This window comes from Prionailurus viverrinus, chromosome E3, assembly GCF_022837055.1.
Source record: "Prionailurus viverrinus isolate Anna chromosome E3, UM_Priviv_1.0, whole genome shotgun sequence".
Lineage (NCBI taxonomy): Eukaryota > Metazoa > Chordata > Mammalia > Carnivora > Felidae > Prionailurus > Prionailurus viverrinus.
The window spans coordinates 8250757-8275584 of NC_062576.1; the positions used below are offsets into that span (position 1 = coordinate 8250757).

The 24828-nt window shown below is 51.9% G+C and overlaps 1 protein-coding gene across 5 annotated transcripts; it reads left to right on the plus strand.

Annotated features, from left to right (window-relative positions):
- Positions 1–6536: 6536 nt before the first annotated feature.
- On the plus strand, positions 6537–15102 carry TRIM56 (tripartite motif containing 56). Of its 5 annotated transcripts, none has more exons than XM_047838962.1 (4): positions 6537–6772; positions 6873–6946; positions 7747–7888; positions 7999–15102. In XM_047838962.1, the coding sequence occupies exon 4, from the start codon at positions 8000–8002 to the stop codon at positions 10310–10312; it is 2313 nt and encodes a 770-aa protein (XP_047694918.1). In that variant the 5' UTR covers positions 6537–6772; positions 6873–6946; positions 7747–7888; position 7999; the 3' UTR covers positions 10313–15102. The 5 variants fall into 5 exon arrangements, with proteins under 5 accessions (XP_047694918.1, XP_047694917.1, XP_047694919.1 ...); XM_047838961.1 differs by having other exon boundaries at positions 6537–6760; XM_047838963.1 differs by having other exon boundaries at positions 6537–6760; positions 6873–6931.
- Positions 15103–24828: the final 9726 nt, after the last annotated feature.

Here is a 24828-nt window from a genome sequence, read left to right on the forward strand (position 1 = left end):
TAAACTTAAAAAAAAAGTAATCTGGGGGCAACTGAGCAGCTCAGTCAGTTGAGCATTTGACTTCGGCTCAGGTCATGGTCTCACAGTTCATGAGTTTGAGCCCCGTGTGGGGCTTTGTGCTGACAGCTCAGAGCCTGGAGCCTGCTTCAGATTCTGTCTCTCTCTCTCTCTCTGCCCTTCCCCTGCTTGTGCTCTGTCTCTCTCTGTCTTTCTAAAATAAATAAATAAATGCTTAAACAATTTTTTTAAAGTAATCTGTATGCCTTAATTTTTTTTTTTTTAAGAGAGAGAGGGGCAGTGGGAGAGAGAATCTCAAGCAGGCTCCATGCCCAAAGTATACATATTACTTTTGAAGAAATGGATCCAGGGGTGCCTGTATGGTTCAGTCAGTTAAGTGTTTGACTCTTGGTTTTGGCTCAGGTCATGATCTCATGATTCATGGGTTCAAGCCCCACACTGCTATCACTGTGGAGCCTGCTTGGGATTCTTTCTCTCCCTCTCTCTTTGTCCCTTTCCTGTTTGCACTCTCTCTCTAAAAAAAAAAAGAAAGAAAGAAAAAGAGAGAGAGAGAGAAAGAAAGAAAAGAAAAGAAAAAATAAAGAACAGAAATGGATCTAAGGAAGAAATAAAATTGTCTTTATTCATAAATGACATGGCCTTTTATGTAGAAAATCCTAAGAGACTCATAAAAAGAAAAAAACTATCATAACTAATAAGTGAGTTTAGCAAGGTCATATGATCCTAGATCAAAATATAAAAGCCAGTAATATTTCCATAAACTAGCAATAAACAATCAAAAATAAGATTTAAAAAAACAATTCCACTCCCAAAAGCATCAGAAAGAATAAAATACTTAAGAACAAATTTAGCAAGAGAAGTGCAAGACCTGCACAGTGAAAACTGGAAACGCTACTGAGCAATTTAAAGGACAGACAAATGGAGAGATATATACCATGTTCATGGATTAGGAGACTCAAAAGTATTAAGATGGTAATTATTTCCAAATTTATCTATAGACTCAATGGAATCCCTATCAAAATCCCAGAAAGCTTTTTTTTTTTTTTTTTTTTTTTTAGTAATTGGCAAGCTGATCCTAAAATTTATATGGAAATGCAAAAGACCCAGAATTGCCAAAATAGTTCTGGAAAAGCAGAACAAAGTTTGGGAACTCACTCTACCTGATTTCATAGCCTCCTATGAAGCTGTGGTAATCAGGATAGCATGGCATTGACATAAGGATAAACATGTGGAACATGGAATAGAATGGAAAGTCCAGAATAAATACTTATATTTATAGTCAATTGATTTTTGACAAAAGCTCCAAGAAAATTAAAAGGGGAAAGAATGGCTTTTCAACAAAGAGTGGTGGAACAGTGAGAAAACCATACAAACAAACAAGGAATGCTTATCTCATAACATATACAAAAATTAATTAGGGGCATCTGGGTGGCTCGGTTAGTTAAGTGTCTGATTCTAGGTTTCAGCTCAGGTCATAATCTCACGGTTCCCTGCATCAGGCTCTGTGCTGATGGTGCAGAGTCTGCTTGGGATTCTCTCTCTCTCTCTCTCTCTCTCTCTCTCTCTGCCCCTCCCCTGCTTGCTCTCTCTCTCTCTCTCTCTCTCTCTCTCAAAATAAATAAACTTTTAAAAAATAAAAAATAATTAAAAACAGATTAAAGACTGAAATGTAAATGTTTTAGCTATAAAACTTCGAGAAGAAAACATAAGAGAAAATCATGCCAAAGCATGACCCATTGGTAAAGTGGACTCATCAAAATTAAATACTTTCTCCTGCAAAAAGTATTGTGAATAGGATGAAAATATAAGGTACTACAGACCGGGCAAAAATATTTGTAAATCACAAATCTGACCGATGACTTGTGCCTAGAATATATAAAGAACTCTTGAAACTCAACAATAATTTAAAAAATTCACTTAAAAAAATGGCAAAAGAACAGACATTTCACCACAGAAGATATACAGATCAGCATGAGAAAAGATGGTCAACATCATTAGCCATGAGGGAACTGCAAGCAAAAACGATGATGATGATGACGATGATGATGATGATGATGATGCTATCACACCTACTAGAAATAAAATAAAGAAATCAGACAATACTAAATGCTGGCGATGATGTGGAGAAACTGAATCTTGTGTACTTTCCTGATGGGAAGGTAAAATAGTACAACCACTCTTGTAAAATAGTTTGGCACTTCTTGTAAAATTAAACATACACCTATCATAAAACTGAGAAATCAGGGGCGCCTGGGTGGCGCAGTCGGTTAAGTGTCCGACTTCAGCCAGGTCACGATCTTGCGGTCCGTGAGTTCGAGCCCCGCGTCAGGCTCAGAGCCTGGAGCCTGTTTCCGATTCTGTGTCTCCCTCTCTCTCTGCCCCTCCCCCGTTCATGCTCTGTCTCTCTCTGTCCCAAAAATAAATAAACGTTGAAAAAAAAAAATTAAAAAAAAAAAAAAAAGAAGACACCCAGATGGCCAACAGGCACAGGAAAAGATGTTCAACGTTACTGCTCATCAGGGAAATACAAATCAAAACCACACTGAGATACCACCTCACACCAGTCAGAGTGGCTAAAATGAACAAATCAGGAGACTACAGATGCTGGAGAGGATGTGGAGAAACGAGAACCCTCTTGCACTGTTGGTGGAAATGCAAACTGGTGCAACCGCTCTGGAAAACAGTGTGGAGGTTCCTCAAAAAATTAAAAATAGACCTACCCTATGACCCAGTTGTAGCACTGTTAGGAATTTACCCAAGGGATACAGGAGTGCTGATGCACAGGGGCACTTGTACCCCAATGTTTATAGCAGCACTTTCAACAATAGCCAAATTATGGAAAGAGCCTAAATGTCCATCAATTGATGAATGGATAAAGAAGTTGTGGTTTATATATACAATGGAATACTACTTGGCAATGAGAAAGAATGAAATATGGCCTTTTGTAGCAACGTGGATGGAACTGGAGTGTTATGCTAAGTGAAGTAAGTCATACAGAGAAAGACAGATACCATATGTTTTCACTCTTATGTGGATCCTGAGAAACTTAACAGAAGACCATGGGGGAGGTGAAGGAAAAAAAAAAAGTTAGAGAGGGAGAGAGCCAAACCATAAGAGACTCTTAAAAACTGGGAATAAACTGAGGGTTGATGGGGGGTGGGAGGGAGGGGAAAGTGGGTGACAGGCATTGAGGAGGGCACCTGTTGGGATGAGCACTGGGTGTTGTATGGAAACCAATGTGACAATAAATTTCATATTAAAAAAATAAATAAAAATTTAAAAAATAAAAAAAGAAACACAGAAAATGCTAATACAATATTAAGTTAGGTAAGTAAACAAAAATATAAGCACACTATAAATACAACTATGTAACATATATTCCTAAAACAGAGACCAAAAGAAATAAACACAGGAAAAGGTTATTTTGTTACAATGATAGGAATGTTTTATTTTGTTACAATGATGATAGGAATGTTTTAAACTTTATTTTTTAAAAAATTTTCATGTTTATTTATTTTGAGACAAAGCAAAAAGGGGAGGGGTTGAGAGAGAAGGGGAGACAGAGAATGTCAAGCAGGCTCTGTGCTATCAGTACAGAGCCCAATGTGGGGCTCGATCTTACTGTAAGATCATGACCTGAGCCAAAATCAAGAGTTGGACGCTTAACCCACCGAGCCACCCAGGTGGCCCTAAACTTTACTGTAAATGATTGGGGTGCCTAGGTGGCTCAGTCGGTTAAGTGTCCAACTACAGCTCAAGTTATGATTTCACAGTTGGTGGGTTCAAGCCCTGGATCAGGCTCTGTGCTAACAGCTCAGTTCTGTCTCCCTCTCTCTCTCTGCCCCCTCCCCCACCCACTTGCACTCTGTCTCTCCCTCTCTCAAAAATAAATAAACATTAAAAATAAATAATCCTTGGGGCGCCTGGGTGGCGCAGTCGGTTAAGCGTCCGACTTCAGCCAGGTCACGATCTCGCGGTCCGTGAGTTCGAGCCCCGCGTCAGGCTCTGGGCTGATGGCTCAGAGCCTGGAGCCTGTTTCCGATTCTGTGTCTCCCTCTCTCTCTGCCCCTCCCCCGTTCATGCTCTGTCTCTCTCTGTCCCAAAAATAAATAAACGTTGAAAAAAAAAATTTAAAAAAATAAAAAATAAAAAAAATAAATAATCCTTATTATTTGTATAAATTAAGATTAAAACCTGTGCTCAGCTCACACTCCCCAAATACCTACAGAACAAAGTTCAAACCTGCTTAATGAAAACCCCATAAATGGCTCCCCATTACTTTGAGGCCCGACAGGTAATTTTTAAGTTTGTTCTGCCTGCCCACCCCCATCTCCTGCTACTTCCCTCCAGCCACCTGTGCTTCAGTCCTATAAGACCAACCACCCGTGAGAGGCCTTCCTTGCCTAGGGTTATCTTAAGGGACCCCCAGCATCTGGTAAGAATCCACATGCCCCGCCCCCATACGTGTCTTTGTGGTAACCCTTATCACTTGGCTGTAGGTGAGTTATCCCTTAGCTTAGGAGTCTTCTCGGGGAAAGAAACCGTCTTCCTGGACCCCATAGGTATTTTAAGTAATTGTTCAATGTTTGGGAAGACAGGGTAGGACAGCCACTGAAGGCTGCCTCCTGCATGAAGCCTTCCTGATTCCCACACCACCTCCACCACTCCGGGAGAAATCAAACTCTCCCTCTCTTGTATTGGCATAGCACTTTATGTGACCTTGGGTGACAGAGTTATTCTCTCTTAACTCAGAGTCCTCATCTGTAAAATGGAGCAGTAACAGTACCTATGTCACCAGGTTATAGTGAGCATTAAACCAGGTTATGTTTTCGATGCCCCATGCCACGCTCAGGGTAAATACCCAATAAAAGAAGCCACTGTGATGATTATTTTGACGTTTGCCTTGTTGTCTCATATTGCAGCATGTACACTCTCACCTCCCCTGTTAAATCGAAAACTCATCTTGGGCGGGGAATATATCCTGTCTATCTCTGTATCTTCCATAGTGCGTGGCAGGCTCTCTTACCGCAGTAGACATTGACCAATCATTCCTGAATGTGCACAAAGAAGCACACACAAAGGCCATACACATGTGCAGGTGTGTGCCTATACATTTGTGGACACACATGCATCAGTCTGTCCTTCTGTCCTCACTTGGCTGGACTGTCTGGTCTGCAGCATTCAACAGCACTGATCACCCCCACCTTCTGGAAGTGAAGCATTCCCTAGCGTGGCTCCTAGGATCTTTCCTCCCTTGGATTTCCACTCTTAGCCCTCTGGCGACTACTTCTCACCTCCTGCACGCCCAGCCCCTCCCCCACTTGCCCTGAAATGTCTGGTACCCGTAGTGCCATCACAGCCCTCTTCTTAAAGTAATTTTTTTAATTAAACTTTTTTAATGTTTATTTATTTTTGAGAGAGAGAGAGACAGAGCATAAGCGGGGGAGAGGCAGAGAGAGAGGGAGACACAGAATCCAAAGTGGGCTCCAGGCTCTGAGCTGTCAGCACAGAGCCCGACGCGGGGCTTGAACTCACAAACCGTGAGATCATGACCTGAGCTGAAGTCGGACACTCAACCGACTGAGCCACCCAGGAGCCCCTCAGCCCTGCTCTTCTTGCTTTGGACACTGTTGACTGACTTCACCAAAGCACAGATACACTGGAAGAGTGTGGAACGGTCACAAGCCTGGATGTCGCCAGCCTCACTCTTCCCTTCTCACCTCCAGACTCGCAAAGCCTGCCCTCCTTCCTTCACCTCCCTCCCCAGGGTAAGTCATCAGTGCTGTGGTGTCAACAATAGCTCCTTGAAGGATTCCATCCTCCTCCACCCTCCGCTAGGTCCCACGGCCACTGGGTCTGCTCCAACCTCTCCACTTTTTACCTGGACCCTGCAGCCAGAGTGAGCACTCCTTGGTTCAGCATCCTGCTGAAAGCCCATCACTGTGGACCAAGGGATGCATACAGGAATAGATACGCAAGAAATCAACTTTCATATCTCAACTGTAGAATCTAAGTGATAGGTATATGAGTATCTGTGGCAATTCCTTCAACTTTTTTGTGCTTCAAATTTTTCATAAGATATTGGGGAAAATATCCTTCAATGGTTTCTTTTGACTTCTTGGATAAAACTCAGACTCCTTCATGTACACCATAAGGCCCTCTATGATATGGCCTCTGCGTCACTCTATAACATCATCTGCCGCCACTCAACACGTCCCTTCCCATAAACCATCCTGAAATACTTGGAGCTACTGGGGAGAGTTGGGGTATTTCATTCCTCTGTGCCCACCGATTTGCTGTTCCCAATTCCCAAAATGTTCTTCCCTGCGTTCTTCCTCCCAACCTCCTCTGTGCCCTTCAAACTCATCTCAAGTGATGCCTCCTCCAGGAAGCCTTCGCGGACTCATCTGGTTCCTCTGCCTCTCCCCTGGCTCGGCAAAGGTTTAAGGCGTGCAGGGCCCCACCTAGGACTAGATTGGCAGCTGTGCCGTCTCACTGGAGGCCTGGCCCGAGGGCTGGGCTCTAGTTACATGGCTCTGAACCGAGGAGGAGCTCTCATTTCTCCCCTCAGAGGACGCGTCCTCGGGCAGGTCCTCTGCGTGTGCCACAAACACACTTAGCTGGCTGAGCGGATCCTGATGCTGGATCTCACAGGGCGACCTGGGGAGCCCCGCCGAGCCCCGCGGCCTGCAGCAGGGGCCGCGCCGGCCAGGGGTGGAGGCCCCCCCCTCCCGAGGAAGAGGTCCGGCCTGGGGTAGGGAAGAAGGCGGGGCCTGAGGCCGTGCGAGTCGGTGTCCCGGCTGGGGACGGAAGTTGCAGAAGTACCATTACTTTCAGTTTTGTTTCTCTTTCAGGCACCAGCCCCAGCGGCTTCCAGGCCCCGGGCCCCCCACGCCCCGTCCCGGAGCCCAAGGTCAGCTCAGACCTGGTAAGCAGGGCGGATGACGGAAGAGCTGGAAGGCGTGGGGGGAAGGGAGCGGGAGGAAGAGGAAGGGGGAGGGGAGGGACCCGGAAGGCGGGAGGAGAGGAGAGGGTGGGAGGGAGCACCCCCCTCGCCCCACTCCGGGGCCAGAGGCCTGAGGCTTACCTGGGAAAGGCCTCCTCCCACTCTCTGGCCTGTCTTCCCCGACCCCACGCTCCAGAAGTTTGGGGGAACACCCCCCCCTCCCGCAGTCTCTTCCTGGAGGATTTCGTCCACTGTGCTGGGATCTGGGGGGGAGTCACAGACGGGTCCACACAACTCCCCTTCAGAGGCTTCTAGAAAAGCTGAGGCCCCTTTCAGCAGGACAGGTAGAAAGAAAGGCCTCTAGGAGATGAGGCACAGGTTGCGGTGACCCCAAGGTCTAAGAGCTAGAAGGAGCGCAAGGCCGCCCCCTCCCCACAGCCTTACTTCCACCTGCTCCAGAACCCTCCAAGGGGAAATTGGGCAGGAAGTGGGGCCCCTTGACCCCTGATGCGGTTCCCAGGGTCTAGAAGACAGGTGTGAGGGGCTACAGGAGTTGGGGCCCCTTACCCTGCCCCAGTTGCCACAAGTAGAGGTGACTGCGCAGCCGGACCCTCTCCTATGTCCTCTCTGCCTGCACCCCACCCCTGCACCGGTCCCCAGCAGGGCCTCAGGACTACTCACACAGGGCTAGCGCCACACTTGCCAACAGGCCTGTCAACCCTGGGGTGCTGATCATCACACAGCTCCCTAAGGCTGGGCTTCTTGGTCTGGTTCTTTCTCAGGGCACTAGGCACAAGGTACAAGGCAGGAAGCATTTACTTTTTTGCATTTGCTGAATGTATGCCCGGAGAGGGGCGGCTCCCTAGCTCAAGAGCAAGCGGCCACAGGCCCTGGAAGACCAGAAGGACGTTCCTGGCCATTCAGGTGAGACCTCAGCCCTGGCGGGGCTTGGGGATGGGGGGAGAGGCAGGCTGGCAGGCTGGAGGCAACGTGGAGGTACCCTCTGCCCTCTGACCCCGACCTCTCCCTTGCAGCATGGTTTCCCAGGGATCCTCACCCTCCCTACTGGAAGCCCTGAGCAGCGACTTCCTGGCCTGTAAAATATGCCTGGAGCAGCTTCGGGCACCCAAAACGTTGCCCTGCCTGCACACCTACTGCCAGGACTGCCTGGCCCAGCTGGCCGAGGGAGGCCACCTCCGATGCCCTGAGTGCCGAGAGACCGTGCCCGTGCCAGCGGCGGGCGTGGCCGCCTTCAAGACCAACTTCTTTGTCAACGGGCTCCTGGATTTGGTGAGGGCCCGGGCTGGCGGAGACCTGCGCGCGGGGAAGCCAGCCTGCGCGCTGTGTCCCCTGATGGGGGGGGCCGGCACGGGGGGGCCGGCCACTGCCCGGTGCCTGGACTGCGCGGACGACCTGTGCCAGGCCTGCGCTGACGGGCACCGCTGCACTCGGCAGACCCACACCCACCGGGTGGTGGACCTGGTGGGCTACCGGGCAGGCTGGTACGACGAGGAGGCCCGGGAGCGCCAGGCGGCCCAGTGCCCTCAGCACCCGGGAGAGGCCCTGCGCTTCCTGTGCCAGCCCTGCTCCCAGCTGCTGTGCCGCGAGTGCCGCCTGGACCCCCACCTGGACCATCCCTGCCTGCCACTGGCCGAGGCTGTGCGCGCCCGCAGGCCAGGCCTGGAGGAGCTGTTGGCAGGCGTGGACAGCAACCTGGCGGAGCTTGAGGCCGCCCGGATGACGGAAAAGGAAGCTTTGGCCCGGCTGCGGGAACAGGCAGCTAGGGTGGGAATGCAGGTGGAGGAAGTGGCCGAGGGGGTCCTCCGGGCCCTACTAGCCCAGAAGCAGGAGGTGCTGGGGCAGCTACGGGCCCACGTAGAGGCTGCTGAGGAGGCTGCTCGGGAGAGACTGGAGGAGCTGGAGGGCCGGGAGCAGGTGGCCAGGGCGGCGGCCGCCTTTGCCCGTCGGGTGCTCAGCTTGGGTCGCGAGGCCGAGATACTTTCTCTGGAAGGGGCGATTGCCCAGAGACTCCGGCAGCTGCAGGGCTGTCCCTGGATGCCCGGGCCATCCCCCCGCCTGCTGCCCCAGCTGGAGTTCCATCCTGGACTCCTGGACAAGAACTGCCGCCTGCTAGGGCTCTCCTTTGAGGAACAGCCCCAGAAGGACGGTGGGCAAGAAGGAGCTGGAAGCCAGGGAGGTGATGAAACTTCGAGCCAGAGAGAGGACGGAGCCAAGTCAGAGAGACACGGTGGAATCCAGCCCCAGAGTAGGGCTGGAGCTTGCACCCCAAAGGAGAACAGAGCCCAGACACCCCAGGAGGATGGAACCCAGACCCCAAAGGAGGACAGAGCCAAGACACCCCAGGAAGACGGAGCCCAGACTCCAAAAGAGGGCAGAGCCCAGACACCCCTAGAAGATGAAGGGGCCCAGACCCCGAGGGGTGGCAGATCCAACAAGAAGAGGAAGTTCAAAGGCAGGCTCAAGTCCGTTTCCCGGGAGCCCAGCCCAGTGCCTGGGCTGAACCTGGAGGGCTCTGGCCTCCTCCCCAGGCCCATTTTCTCCTGCAGCTTCCCCACGCGGATGCCAGGAGACAAGCGGTCTCCCCGCATCACAGGGCTCTGTCCCTTTGGCCCCCGGGAGATCCTGGTGGCGGATGAGCAGAATAGGGCACTGAAGCGCTTCTCCCTCAATGGCGACTACAAGGGCGCGGTGCCCGTCCCCGAGGGCTGCTCCCCATGTAGCGTGGCTGCCCTGCAGGGAGCAGTGGCCTTCTCGGCCGGCGCGAGGCTCTACCTCATCAGCCCTGATGGTGAGGTGCAGTGGCGCCGGGCCCTGAGCCTCTCCCAGGCCAGCCACGCTGTGGCTGCCATGCCGAGTGGGGACCGCGTGGCCGTCAGTGTGTCAGGCCACGTGGAAGTGTACAACATGGAAGGCAGCCTGGCCACCCGGTTCATCCCTGGGGGCAAGGCCAACAGGGGCCTGCGGGCGCTGGTGTTCCTGACCACCAGCCCCCAGGGCAATTTTGTGGGGTCCGACTGGCAGCAGAACAGCGTGGTGGTCTGTGATGGTCTGGGTCAGGTGATTGGTGAGTACCGGGGGCCAGGCCTGCATGGCTGCCAGCCAGGCTCTGTGTCCGTGGATAAGAAAGGCTACATCTTCCTGACCCTTCGCGAGGTCAACAAGGTGGTGATCCTGGATCCAAAGGGGTCACTGCTCGGCGACTTCCTGACGGCCTATCATGGCCTGGAAAAGCCTAGGGTGACCACCATGGTGGACGGCAGGCACCTGGTTGTGTCTCTCAGTAACGGGACCATTCATGTCTTTCGGGTCCGGTCTCCTGATAGTTAAAGGGCTAGGACAGGAGAGGGGCTGGGGAGGGATGGGGGGGGGGGGTGCTGGGGCTATAGGGGGGACGAGGGAGGCAAGGCCGCCATGGGATGTGGTGGCTGAGGGTGTTTTCTGGAAGGCAGGGGCTGGCAACCTTTCAATGTGAAGTGCCAAAATGCTAACCCCTCTTCAGGGTGTTGTGGGGATGGGACCAAGGGCAGCGGTGTGACCACAGCTCTCAGAAGCAGGGGAGGAAGGGAGGAGTGCGCCGAGAGCTAACTGTGTCTCCTGCTTTTGGGGGGTGACTGCTGCTTCCGTCGCCACCCTTGTAGGTCAAGTTTTTGAAATTCGTAAGCTTGTGCTGGTTGGCGTTCTTCAAAACTACTCCCGATGGGATGGCCCAGGGAGAGTCTTGGCGAGGCTGGCAGAAGGAATCCTCCGAGTCGAGAAGGGCTTGGGGTATGTCAGGCATGTGCCTTCTAGAAGAGAGCTGAGAACCCAGCTCCCCTCAGACTGGAAGCAGGGACACACCAGGTCAGAAGAGGTCTGGGATTTTGAACCAGCCACAGTCCTGACGTAGAGATCCCTCTGAGGGTGGGCTTTGTGGGGGACCAAGTACAGACACCAGCTGAGGCCAAGAGGTGTGTACCTCAAAGTCCGTGAGGTGAATGTGCCAACAGAAGGGTTGGAGTCTAAAACACAGGGTTCTGAGTATGAGAGGGGAGACCCCAGGGTCTCCCCTCCCACCACCAGGCTAATCCAAGGCAAGACCTACATAGGATGTATAATCTCTGCTTTGATGTCTTTACACTTCCTAGAGTCTTATTTTTAGTTCCCCTTAGTTTTCCGGTGTGATTCCTTTCGAGAAAATTTGGGTTTGGCAGAACTAAAGGGTGAAGGAGTTTGCCTTCAGGTGGGCCATTACTGTGGGATAAACAGCCTACCCTAACCCTGGAGGCCAGGTGCTGGACGGTGGGGCCAAACCAGCTGGAAAACTTGAGAAGTCAGTTGTGGGGCTGGGCTGGGTGGAGGGATGAAACCCACAGGGAATTCTGCCAGAGGTGAGCCGCGACCACTGCACTCTTGCATGGGCCATGGCAGCACCAGAACTGAGGTGGACGTGTTGAGCCTGGGGCTGTCGTGAGATGACCAAAGGGAATCTTAATCTAGGGATCATGGACAATGGAATGTTCATGGGGACCAGAGGGATTTTGGACAAGTCCAGAGGGAAAGTCCAAGGGAAAAGAAAACCCTTTTCTGGAGAGGTCGTTGCTTATTCCGTTGAAGTAATGGGGGAAATCATCAAGGTCAAGTGTACAAATTCAATTATATAAAAACTGGAAATGTATACACAGCAAAAAAATAATGAAAAGGAAAGGAAAGCCAGTAAGATGAGGAAATTATGTAGAATTGGTCCAAGTAAGGGCTGAGCCTCCAGTACAAGCAGTGACCAAGAGATCTACTTGGTTAAAAGACCAATCAGGCGACGTACGCAGGAGGAAATGCACACAGGCCAGGACTGGGAAACTATAAAGTAAAGTCAACCACTTGGCATTCACAAAAAATATGTTAAAAATACGTCATGGGGAGGTAGACTGCTGGCATTGTAAAGTGTGATGCTTTCTGGAGAACAATTTGGTAATAGTTGACAAAGGTAAAAAGAAATGACCATAGGACTAAGTTATCTCACTTTGGGGAATACGTTCTGGGAAAATAATTCAAGAGGAAGAAAGTAGTTGCACAGAGATATTTGTGGCCGTCTTATATGTCACAGTCATCGACTGGAAACTGCTTGGCTGTGAGGGACAGCCAAGCAGCTTGTGGTCTGTTCGGACCATGAGCTATTGCCTTCACGTATGACAACTATGAAAACTATTTAGAAGAATATGTTATGTGATGCAATCATAGCAAAAAGAGAGAGAGAGAGAGAAAGAATTTGGGATTATGACCACTTAATGATAGCAACAAGGTAAAAGTATGTCTGAATAGTTACCGAGTGGAAATATGTTCAACATTTGTAAATAGTGATTTGGGAGACTGAGTTCTGAGTTATTTCGTGTACATATATATGCACATTCATATATGCACATTCCTACTTCAGTTCTTATTGACCATTAGGTAACATATATGCTTAATATTTACTTCAAAAACATACACCTCTAGAAATGATGTGTGAGCATAGCTATTGGATTTGCAAATGAATGTGTCAGTTGGTATAAACGAGACTGTCCAGTTGAAGGAGAGGCAGGAGTCTGGAGGAGAATCCCAGCTGGCCAGGGCCTGGCAGGGAGGAAGGGCAGAGCAGAGGAGCAGAGGCTTGTCTGCAGAGGTTGGAGAGTCCTCTCAGGTGATCAGATCATTGTGGAGTGTCCACAAAACAGGGGAAGGTCATATTGAGTTCACCAACTAATTCAGAACAACTGGAAACCAAGTGGTATTTCTACAGAACCAACTAGTATAGAGTAAGTTGTACGGGGGTGGGGGTGGGGCAGTGTCTCATCTGCTTTGCAAGCTCTGTTTCCAGAGTGAGCACAGGGATGGCTCATGGTAGGTGCTCAATAAATGTCTGTGAAATGAACAGACAGTGGTAAGACTCTTGTAGAGGTTTCCCACCTCAGATGTCTAAGCCCCAGCCAACCAAGCTGTCCAAAAGCTTGGCTTGTGAGAAATTTCTGGTAGGGGGCACTATGGACACAGTCCACCATATGCCTCCTGGGGGGTGGCCCTCCTCTGAGTCACAAAAGAGGTGAGATTGGGGTGACTTGATTGTGTGTGAAGGGGGACCTGGGAGGTCATAGGCTCTAGGGGGTCATACACCTTCAGGTTAGCAGAGCCGTTCTGAGGGTTGCATTGGAACCACAGGAACGCCATCTGGCTGCAAGAAGAGAATCCCACAGATGCTTCAGAGCTGCGGGAACCACTTGGCTTTCCAGAAAGCTGTAGGAATCCTGGGAAGCCAGGCATTGGAAGATTGACAGAAGTACTAACTTTTCCTCGTTGAGGGGTAGGGGTGGGAAGGCACAGAACACTGGCAAAACGTGAAATGCAAGAGAAGTACAGTATTGAGCGTGCTATGGAGGTAAAATCTCCATCACCTTACCCGTGACCTAGGAATCCCACTCAGCACCAAAAGAAAATTCTTGGTTAAACTAAAGATGTGAAGAAATCAGGAACATCATGAAAGATGCAACACCCCTCCCCTACACACACACACACACACACACACACACACACCACATTGGGCTTGTAACAATTTTCATTCCATTTCGTGTTTGGAACTTTCCAGGTTGTGCATATACTGGTGAAAGGAGCATGCCGTCCCGGTAGGGAGAGGGTGGGTAGAAAACCTCTTTCGTAGTCTTTGTGTCTAAAGGGAAGTGAATGAGGTAGCAGAGACCTAGGTTGAGTGCTGGCTCCTCCACAAGACAGCTGTGTGATCTTGGCTAGCTTCCTAACCTCTCTGAACCTCCATTTCTATGTCAGTAAAATACACAACATACCCACTTCACAGGGTCGTCATGAGTGCTGGGTGAGAAGCACAGAGAAGTGTTTTGCATACCATGAAGTTCAGATCCGAAGTGTGGGTTAGGAAAAAGCTCAGCCAACTTGTACTGACTTCATATGGACTGTTCTGCCAGTGCAAGCCTGAATGGGGATGTTATAGGAACATGTTGACGAGGTCAAAGCTCAAGAAGGTCTGGGTAGAGTTGTTACCTGTTTCTCTTTTGGAGGAGATGTTTTGCCTTGCCGCATTTATTTGAAGAAGCCATATGTAAGACACAACAGTAATTGTAGGAGCAGAAGGGACCAATGGCCAGCTTGCTAAGACTCAGTGCTGTTCCTAAAAGCCAGCTGAGAACCAGACTGTGCTAAATTAAGGACCGATAACCATAGACATTTAGGAAAAATTCAAAATGGCAAGCGTGGCCTGATCTTTTGATAATTTAGAGAAAATATAACTCGGGAGGGACTAACTTCCCCTTCCACTGTAATCTTGTAATTACTATATCTATAAAGCCATGTTACGTAATACATGCTTAAGAGGGAGAATTCCAAAGGGGCAGAGGTCTAAGAGAGAAGTCAGAAATCTTCCAAGGAAATCGGTAAAGTCGGTGATCTGAGCTGGGCAGGATTCAATAGGTGGTTGCCAAGGCCAAGGTGTTTGACCATCTCTCTGTGGCAGGTCAGCTGACACTATAGCTATCCTGTAAATTGAGTGGGAGATTGGACACAGGGCATAGAGGTCTGTTTCAGCAGAGGGGAAGGCGATTTTGGACTAGCTGGGGCAGAGAACTGCCAGAGCGGGCGCTCAGGAAGATGTTCCTGGCAGGAGAAAGATCAAGTTCAGATGCAAGCTTAGGAAAATAGGCAGTTTGACTGAAGATCACAGAACCAGCCTACCCAACTGGTTCATGAATATAGCTTAATTAAACGGATCAGGACAGAAGCAAAAACCGGTTTTCTGGGGACCATAGACGCCTTTGACAGGAGAGTGGAGTAGTACAGTGGGATCAGGCAAGACCTCACCTGAAGCCCCAGGTGAGGAATCTTTGGGACCATATAAAGAGGCGATTAGGAAGGAGGTTTGGAAGGACAACTTGACTGTCTCTGGAGAAACTTTGAACCGGTTAGCTCAGCAGCCAAAAGAGACAGGGTTGGAGACAGAACCGAGACCTCAGTACCCATGGGGTCAGCCCAGCAAAGTTTTAGTTGCCATGGGCTGAAGAATCTGTGTTGTAAACTCTTTCATTCCTTTGTGTACTTTGTATTTTTCTTCCGTTTCATAATAAATTCTTCTGAAAAAATGTGAACCTTTTCTTACATGGATTCATGGCTGTGGGGAACTGTCAACACCAAAGCCCAGAGAGCAAAGGTATCATGGCCACCCCTGCTGTAGCTCCAAAGATGCCAACATCTCGTCCTTGGGGACACTGCAGGAGGTCCCACCTAGTCCCGGCCACTGCCACCTATAGACAGAGGGCCCTCTGGGCAGAGGTGTCTTACAGGCTAGGCCTCGGTGGGAGCCAGCCGGTGACCTGGCTCAGCAGGACTGAATGTGGGCACACTCAGGTGGGGAATGACTGCGTGGAAGTGGGGTGGGGGGCAGGCAAGGGGCCCAGGTCAGGGTGGCTGTGCCCACCACTGGTCTCTGCTTGTTTTCTGGTTTGGAGGAACCAAACAAACAGCTGTGGGCACCGTCCAGCACGCACGGTGGGCCCTGCAGGGCTGGGCGGAACATGTGCCTGCTCGCCAAACCTACCCGCTCTGACCTAGTCTCCAAAGCCCCTGAGGGAGCTCCTGCCCCCAGCTGTGCTGAACCAGAAGGGGAAAGACCTCAGATGTTCTCTCTCTCTCTTTTTTTAATGTTTGCTTATTTTTGAGAGAGGGAGAGAGAGACAGCGGGCGCGGGGCAGAGGGAGAGAGAGCCAGAGGATCTGTGCTGACAGCAGCAAGCCCGACGCTGGGCTCAAACTCACCAACCGTGCGTGAGATCACGACCAGAGCCAAAGTCAGACGCTTAACGGGCTGAGCCACCCGGGCGCCCCAGTTGTTATTTCTAACTCACACCACCTCTGACTTCCCCATCAAATATAGTAGATGGAATAGCAGTTACTGAGTGCCTGCCCACCTGTGCTTCATACCCATCGGCTTCCAGAAGCTTCAACTCCTACAGAGTAGGAATCGTTAGCATTATTTGACAGACAAGGAAACCAAAGGTGGCAAGGCTTGCTCTTGGATCCTGACTCCGAAGCTCCCCTTCCAACCAGCTCTGAATCCTAAGCCTATGTTCCTCTTCTCCCCTTCGTCAATGACGGCCGAATGAAATGAGATCTGAGGTTCCTTCCTGAGCTAACAGACCAGGCCCTTGTCCCTATAATAGGACTGGAATCTAACACAGGAAGGGAAACTCAGAGATACTTCTGAGCATCCCAGCGGCTAGTGCTCACTGCAGGGGGGTGGGGCGGGGGGAGCAAGACGGAGAAGAGAAGACAGCGGAGGAGACAATGTTTTGAGTGGCCTGGTGGGGAAGCAGGGGGTGGGAGTCAGGGCCCACCACTGCTGCGGTGACAGCCTGGAAAAGAATTCCGCAATTCATCATCGAATGACTCAGCCTGGCTTTGGACCGGAGCCTCTGTGAACCCCGGGGAGCATGACTCAGCAGCTGAGGGGGCCGGGCGCAGGAGAGGCTGCCGCGGTCCATGTGAGCGGTAACTGTGGGGAGAACGGCCTGTTCCAGGCCCCAAACCCCAAGGCGGAGCGTCTGCCTCTGTGGTCAGACACACACGGCCTGGGGTTCCTAGCCATGTGGCCAAGCCTCCTCCCTCAGACCTGGGTCTCCACTTCTGCAGGCCTGGCTGCCTCCTTTCCCCATGGCCTTGGGGTCTGCTGCAGGATACTGTGGCCACAGACTCTGGGGGCCTCTTTCCCCTTCACTGCTCTGCCAGGGTCAGGCCGGCCTCTCTAGAAGGGCAGCAGGGGCCCCACTGTAGGGGTGGGGGAAGGCGGGCACATGTCACAGGCAGGGCACGCGACTAGACAGATGGTCACAGCATCCCTCCTCCTGCTGAGGGCCGGGGAATGGGGCGCTCTGCTCTTGATTTTGCTCAAGGGTTAACTCAGAAAACGTCTCTTCCCCCTCAGAAATTTTCTCTCCCCTTAACACTCAGGTCAGGACAGTCCATCAACTTACCAGCTGAAAACAGCCAAAGCAATGGGGAGACAGAATGGCCCCCGAGTCCTATGGGGGAGGCCGGGACACAGAGGTTGTAGGTTAGCAGGAGGGCACACAGACCCGCTCCTCCCCGCCAGTGCCTGGGCACTCTTGTCTGGTGACCCCAGTTACTTTCTCACCTCGATTATTCATACAGTTCTTTCCTCCCCTGCCAAACCCTCAGGACAAGAACTTCTGATTCACATGGAGCATTCCATGATCAGGTGTTCTGTAAATATTTGTTGGTTGAAAGAACAAATGAGTGAATCTGTGCTAAAACCCTAGTCACCGTCCCTAAGGTCGGAGGAAGCCCTGGGAGGAGAGGACAGGCCCTGGGGCAAGAGACCATTATGCCTCCTCCTTAGAAGGGAGGCATGAATAGAAGTTATCCAAATTCTGGGGGGAAAAGATAGTAATCCCACTGTGCTGTCCTTTTTCTTTTTCCCACCACTCCTTTAACCTTCTAAGGTGCTATTTCACTTAACTGTTTATCTTTATCCTGTTTATTGATTATTGTGTTCCCCCCCCCGCCCCAGTTGCTACCCTGGAAGGATGCAAGCCCCAGAAGGCATTTTGCCTATTTCATGCACTGATCTAACCTACGTGCCTGGGGTATAGTAGATACTGAATGAATGAATGAATCAATCAATGAATGGTATCTATTGAGCATTTACTCTGAACCAGGCCCCATTTTACATGTATTATCTCATTTTGTGCCCTTAACAGTTCTAGGAAGTAGTATTACTGTCTTCCCTGGTTTAAACGTGAGGAAGGTGAGGGGCGCCTGGGTGGCTCAGTCGACTAAGCTCCCAACTTCAGCTCTGATCATGATCTCATGGCTCATGGGTTTGGGCCCCAGGTCAGGCTCTGTGCTGACAGTACAGAGCCTGGAGCCTGCTTTGGATTCTGTGTCTCCCTCTCTCTCTGCCCCTCCCCTGTTCACACTCAGGCGCTCTCAAAAATAAATAAACGTTAAAAAAAAAGAGAGATTAAAAATGAGGAAGGTGAGGTTAGAGATTATGTAACACGAACAAGATCACCAGGAGCTGGGCAAGGGGCTGGGCAGAGGCCAACGCCAGCTGTGGTCTGCCTGGGGACAGCTTTCTATCACTCCCTGGGGAAGCACTGCACACACCAGGCCTTCCAGGTAAGCCACACCCGCTTCATCCCTTCTGCTTGATGTTTTTCTTTATCCTTCTTCCTACCGACTTCCCACATGATCCTGTCCCACCCCCAGAAGATATCTCTGCCCTGAAACACAGCACCCCAGCTTCCAGACTTTTCCTGGCAGAACCGCAGAGGCCTGAGAGCAGAGAAGGGGACTGGGGAACCTAGGCCTGGCCCTCCCCACCCAGGTCCTGCAGAGTTGAGGCAGGAATGTTCCGGTAGCCCACTCCCTAACACCTCCCTTCCTGCTGTCCCTCAGACTGTGTGGGAGGCTCCCCAGCCCCAAGTTCAAGGAAGGCAGAAACCCCCAGATCACTTTTCTGTGGACTTCCTACCGCTGGGAAGTAGGCTAGAACACAAGAAGGCCTCTGCCTACGCCAGGGGGCCAGTGCTCCCAGACACGTCTCCTGGCAAGGACAGCTTTGCAGGCCCCTCACCTCCTACCTCACTCTCCTGGCCCCTTCCCTGCATCCCCTTAAGCTTCTGTGGTTCTCCTGCCAGGAAGAGTCTGGAAGTTGAAGAGATGCTGTGCTTCAGGGCAGAGATATCTTTTGGGGGTGGGATGGGCTCATGTGGGAAATCAGTAGGAAGAGTGATAAAGAAAAATATCACCAGAAGGCATGAAGCGGGTGTGGCTTCCCCAGAAGGCCTCCTGCAGAGCACCTCCCCAGGGAGTGATGGAGAGCTGGCCTCGGGCAGGCCGCAGCTGGCATTGGCCTCTGCCCAGCCCCTTGCTCCTAGTGATCTCTGGGGAAAAGAACGGAGACCCAGGAACAGCAGGAGCAGCGAGAAGCCTACAGACACCTGAGGGCACCCATGTCCATGCTCAGGGAGACACAGCACCTCCACCTCCCTCCAAGGGCTCAGGAGGGCAGTGAGAGAGCGAGGGTAAGGAGGCTGGGATGTCTAAGCAACATCTGGAAATGGGCCGTCAGGGGAGTCAGAAGCTAGACTGGGGGTTGTCAGGGAGAAACTGAGTCCAGATGTTGGGGAAGCAGTACCACGCCTCACACCTGGGATCCTGCCTGTGGCTGGAGCCAAGCATCCTCGCTGGTGTTGATATGAGAGAGGGGGTGTATCTCTGTGGTCTTATAAACACATGGCGGTAGGCATGCCATTAGGATGTTCCCAGGCAGGCATGCGCCCCATCAAAGAAGCAAGACTGGAATTTCCCTGAGGCTATCATTTCCTACCATTTAATCCTCAGTCGAGGACCACAGGGCCTCCCAAGGGCAGGTGCTGGGGGAGTGGGCAAGGTGCACAGCTCTCCAGGAATGCCCCCATGCCCCATCCGCCTCTCCACCCGCAAGCCCCTCTCCTAACACAGAAGGTGATATGCTCTCCCTCTGGGGTCTTTCCCTCCAAGAAAGGGATTCAGGGTGAGGACAGCCTCATTTTATCCCAGCTCTGTCACTCACTAACAGGGGACACCCGCATGGGTTTCTTAACCTCTCTGGACCTCGGTTCCTTGCCTGTGTAATGGAGGCAGTGAGATATCCCATGGGGCTCCCAAATGAATAAATGAGATAAAGAATATGAACACACTCAGCCAGCGTCTGGCACATAGGGGATGTCTAGTCAGAGTTCATGGTTCCTTCCTGCCTTCACCTCTTGGGACCACGTGCCTTCTCCCCACACCTTCTGGGCACAAACCACCCGGGCTGAGCTCTTTTCCTTCCACCCCCATGCACCACCACTCAATCAGCGCACCAAACCGAAAGCATTTACTGGGCCCTGCCTCTAAGTTACCAATGCAAACAGCAAGAACAAAGATGTGGAGGGAAGACGTGGCCAGCTGGGGTAAGTAGCTGGTCACCCAAATGAAGTGACTTCTCTGTGGAGTTTCATCACATCACAGCCCAGCACTTGATTCTCCAACTAACATGTGCACACCATGGACAAACCGATCTCGGGGCGTACTGACGTCAAGCGTGCGTACAAGACGCACAAAGGGTAGCGTTAGGAACCAAATGCCAGCTCGTTAGTTTACCGACAGAGCCACTATCCCCAGGCACCTGGGCACCTCTCTCCTGGCGGCTTCAGAATGGAACTGCTGAGGATGGAATTAGAACAAGGCCAGGCCACTGGATGATTTTAATGGCTGGATGATAGCCTGAGGTGTCCACACCACCTCAGGATAAGCCAGTCCCAGGGCCCGGCCCCCTGAGGTTTTAGGGACAGAGCACCAACTGTCCTGCACAGCCTAGAGACCCGGCCCCAAGCTGGATCTCCTTGGATCTCCCATTTATAATGAGAAGGAACTCTCTCCTCTGTTGGCATTTTCCCTCAGGCAGAAGACAATGCAGTTAGGTCCCTAAAATCAATTGCAATCTTATCTGCTCTTCCAGGTTTCACCCAGGTCTCCTTAATTGGATTTCAGATATTTACAGACAGTCAGTCTCCTAGGTAATTTCTACAGAGGGCTAATATCCTCTCCTAAACCGGGTTTCTTCCTAATTGGATTCTCCAAAGGCAATGTTAACTGCAAGGTACTTGGCTGTCAGGCCCAAGTCCTGCCCACGTGGGGCAGTATTAAGGGGCAGAGGAGGAAAGCACAGACCCAAACATTCCCTACCTCTAAATGGCACATGACCCAGTAGGGAGAACAAAATGAACACATGTGGTACAGATGAAGAACCCTCCAATGCTGAATGGTGTGTCTGATCATAAGAGTGTTCAAGTTCAAAGGAGAAACAGCTTAGGGTGGCCTGGAGGATGCTGGAATGGCTTTGGGGAAAAGGTAGGATCCAAGCCCCCCTGGGAGGCTCCGTGAAGAGCTTATTTGCATATGAACAGCAGGGGGTGTGTGGAACATTCCAGAGGCCAGAGATGGGTGGGAAAAGCAGAAATCAGGCAGTGTAGATGGAGGGGATAGATACGGCAGATGGAGATCCTGTCCCCGCCGTTATGAATGCCTTCCCACTTTCCCTCTTTCACCCACACTGTTCTTGCTCATCTTCCCCACACATGAACTGGGTTTGTTGAGAAACCCGGGAGGCGTCAGGAGGCCCGGCAATTAACACAGACCTGGCACATATACCAGGACCCCCACACACATAAACACACACTCCTGTCCTGCTGCTGAGTTAATGGTCCACTGGCAGGAAAGCCCTGTCAGAGCAGAAGGGTGGGGAACCTCGGCCCCAGACCAGGAGTGACAGACCCGCGCCTTCCACCTGCTGCGCTGACGATGTGCCTGATTCAGCCCGGAAACCAGGCCGGTGTGCCAGACACAACAAGACGTCCTTCCCCTTACCTACAGTCCCTTGGGGTTCGCAGAAATGATAACAGGGAGTTCCCGAGTCAGGGGCTTTCCGTCTGGGCTCAGCTCCCACCTTAGCCCCATTTCCCCGGGAAAGCCGCTACCACAGGCTACCCCACAGAGGGGGACCCGCCATTTCCTGAAAGGATAAGCACTTGAGGACACAGGTCCCCTGAGCCCATCCTGAGGGTTTAGGTCTACTTGATACACTCAGAGCAGAACGGGGTCTGTTGGCGCTAGTCTGAAACAGGAGCCCAGGGGGCGCCTGGGTGGCTCAGTTGGTTTAGCATCCAACTTTAGCTCAGGTCATGATCTCACGGTTCGTGAGTTTGAGGCCCGCATCAGGCTCTGCGCTGAAAGTGGAGAGCCTACTTCGGATCCTCTGTCTCTCTTTCCTTCAAAAATAAATAAACATTTTAAAAAATAAATGAATTCTCAGTATGGGGCGCCTGAGTGGCTTAGTCGGTTGAGTACCCTACTTCGTGATCTCTCGATCCCACATTGGGCTCTGTGCTGTCAGTGTAGAGCCTGCTTGGGATTCTGTCTCCCCGTCTAGAGAGGGACTTGCTCCCCGCTTGCACTTGCTATTGTGCGCGCGCTCTCTCTCTCTCTCAAAAACAAATAAAATATTTTTAAACAATTAAAACAGGAGCTCAGAATAAGAAGGTCCCCCCCCCCCAAGCTTTCCTGGACCCTAAAGCTCTCCTGTTGGCCCCGCTGTCATTCCACTGGAAGGGTCTAGACCTTGGAAAAGAGGTCTGCTTCCTCAGACCGCCATATCCTTTGACAGAGCTGGCCGGTGCAGGGCTGAGGGCTCAGGAGGAAGGAGGGAGGGGTGTCCACCCGCATGGCCCCGAGCTCCTGACGACCGTGGCAAGACCGACAGAGGCCGTCTGGGTCTGGGCCAGCCCTATAGGGAGGTGAGCTGGCAGGCTGGGGCTGCACCCTGGGAAAGAGGGAGTGTGCCTGAGGGAGCTAGCTGTCGGTCTGGGCCGTGAATAACGGGGGCCTCATCACCACCCCAGAGCTGCAGGGGCAGGAGCACCCAGCACGGGGACTGACTAAGAGAGCAGGTCTGGGCGAGTGGGTGACGAGCAAGGAGCAGAGTGCCGGGCTCCTACACACAGGGCAAATCCCTCGGCTGCTCTTTGGGCTCCTTCCTTCTCGGGCCCTTCTCCCCACATGATTCTGCTTCTCCAGCCTGACATGTCGTCCGCATCCTCTCCACCAAGCCTCTCTGCCTTATCCCAAAGGTCGGGTCCCTGGACTCTTCCTGCCTGCCCCCAGGCCTCAGACATCCCTTGGCTGGATGCCTGATCTCCCGTGTTACTCAACAGGCATTTGGCACACCCCTCCTTGGAACTCCTTGTCTTTACAGCAGTCTGTCTTTCTACCGGAACAGGGCCCTAAGGCCCTCCAGGGCCAGACCCTTATCCTCGGCCCCAGCACCTTTACACGCCCCGCGGACAGAAAAACCAATAAAAGCAGTTCTCTGCAAATGCTTGCAGATCATTCTTTCAGGTCTAGCTCATAGGTCCGCTCCCACAGGGGCCTCCCGAGCATTTCACGGGTACCTCTCCTGAGGCATTCGAGGCCGGTTCTGGCTTCTCTGGCTCTGAAGGTGAGGACAGTGCCTCCGTGCCCTGACCAGCTTCTCATGTCCTCTCTGCCTTCTCCACCCATCTCAAAGTCGAGCCTGCAGTCCAAGGTCCACAGATAACCAGCCCACAAACGTGAACAGGGCACAGAAACTGCTAACCGAGCCTATGGGTCAAAGGGCAGTGTGCTTCGTCACCAGGCAACCCGGGCTCAGGGCCTCCGGTAGATTCTTTCTGGGTCGATGAGATCCCTGTCTCCAAAAGCCACCTGGGGGGTGGGGGTGGGGGAAAGCACACAGGTCTGAAATTCCCCACCCCTGGCTGGGGTGGTCTAAGGCTGCAATCTCAATCCCAAAGGGGAGCCAGTAAAGACCAAACCAAATCAGCATCCTGGGATTCTGATTCAAGATTCAAATCATCAGAGATGGGCCCGGCTCTCACGGCTTTTTGAAAGCTCCTGGGTAAGCCTAATGTGAAGCTGGGGCCGAGAGCCACTGGACGAAGCACAGGATGTCACAACTCCCAAGCGAGCGTGGCCTTCGAGGGTATGAAACGGTCAATCATCACGGCTTGAGCCAGAATCAGTTCCTTGCTCAGAGGACAGGAAGGTTCTGAAGGAAGGAGTCAGGGATGGGAAGGGGAGCCGTGAGATATAGTGAGGGCGGAGCCGGGCCTATCCTGGGTCGGGGGGTTAGGGGCACAGGCCCACAGGGGACACCACGGGGACAGCTGTGGCGCCGAAAAACAGAACGGAGGCAGGGCGTGCTGGAGCCAGCTCCTGTCATTAGCTGAGGGACCTGGAGCAAGAGATCCAACCCATCTCTGTGGCGGTTTCCTCATCTGTAGAATGGGACAGTGCCATCCCCAATCTCTGAGCCAGATGAGAACCAACGCAGGTAATGAGAGGACAGCAGGGCCTGGCAGACAGCAACTTCTCTGCACACTTTAGCCACTGGGACCGCGGCAGATCGGGGAAAGGGGACTTTTCCCTGCAACTCTGAAGAAAAGGCATGCAGACCCAGCACTTTAGGAATGAAGAGATGTGCAGATCGGCAGCTGCCTAAATAGGGGCACCTGCGGGGCTTGGTTGGTTGAGCGGATGACTTGGGCTCAGGCTGTGACCTCACGGTTTGTGGGTTCTAACCCTGCATCGGGCTCACTGCTCTCAGTGCAGAGCCTGCTTCAGATCCTCTGTCTCCGTCTCTCGCTCTGTCCCTCCCTGACTCGCACTCTCTTTCCCCCGATCAAAAATAAATAAAACATTTAAAAAAGAAAAGAAACTGCCTAAAGAAATAGACAGGGGCAACCACAAATCCAGACAGCCTGGCACGAGTTTTCAAAGTCTCAGCATCCCCAGCCTTCCCAGCGTGGGAGGCTGGGATGCATCCTGGGGGCACTGCAGCCCCGGTTGGGTGTTTCTTTCTGTCGCTTCCAATGTTAGCTTCTTCTGAGCTCCGAAAGAGGAAGGAACCTCTCACCTCTAGCCCTGCACACAGTGGGGAGCCCTAGGCTGGCCTCCGCACTGGGCTGGCCTGACCGCCTTCATCCCAAATGGAGTGCTCAGAGGCTCCAACCTCCTCAAATCCTATCCTAGAACCTAGACTTGCCTTTGACTTGGTTTCTGGCAGCCGACTGGCCATTTGGGGCCGGGGTGATCCCAGCCCAAGCATGACTGGCCTTCTTCGCCAGATGCTCCTTCACTTCTGCCTTTGGCCTCCCTACGATCCTCCTGACCTTGGCAGGAGACCCTGTTTTTTCCTTGTAGGAACTCATCTGCCTTAGAAGGCCAGAGAGGGTG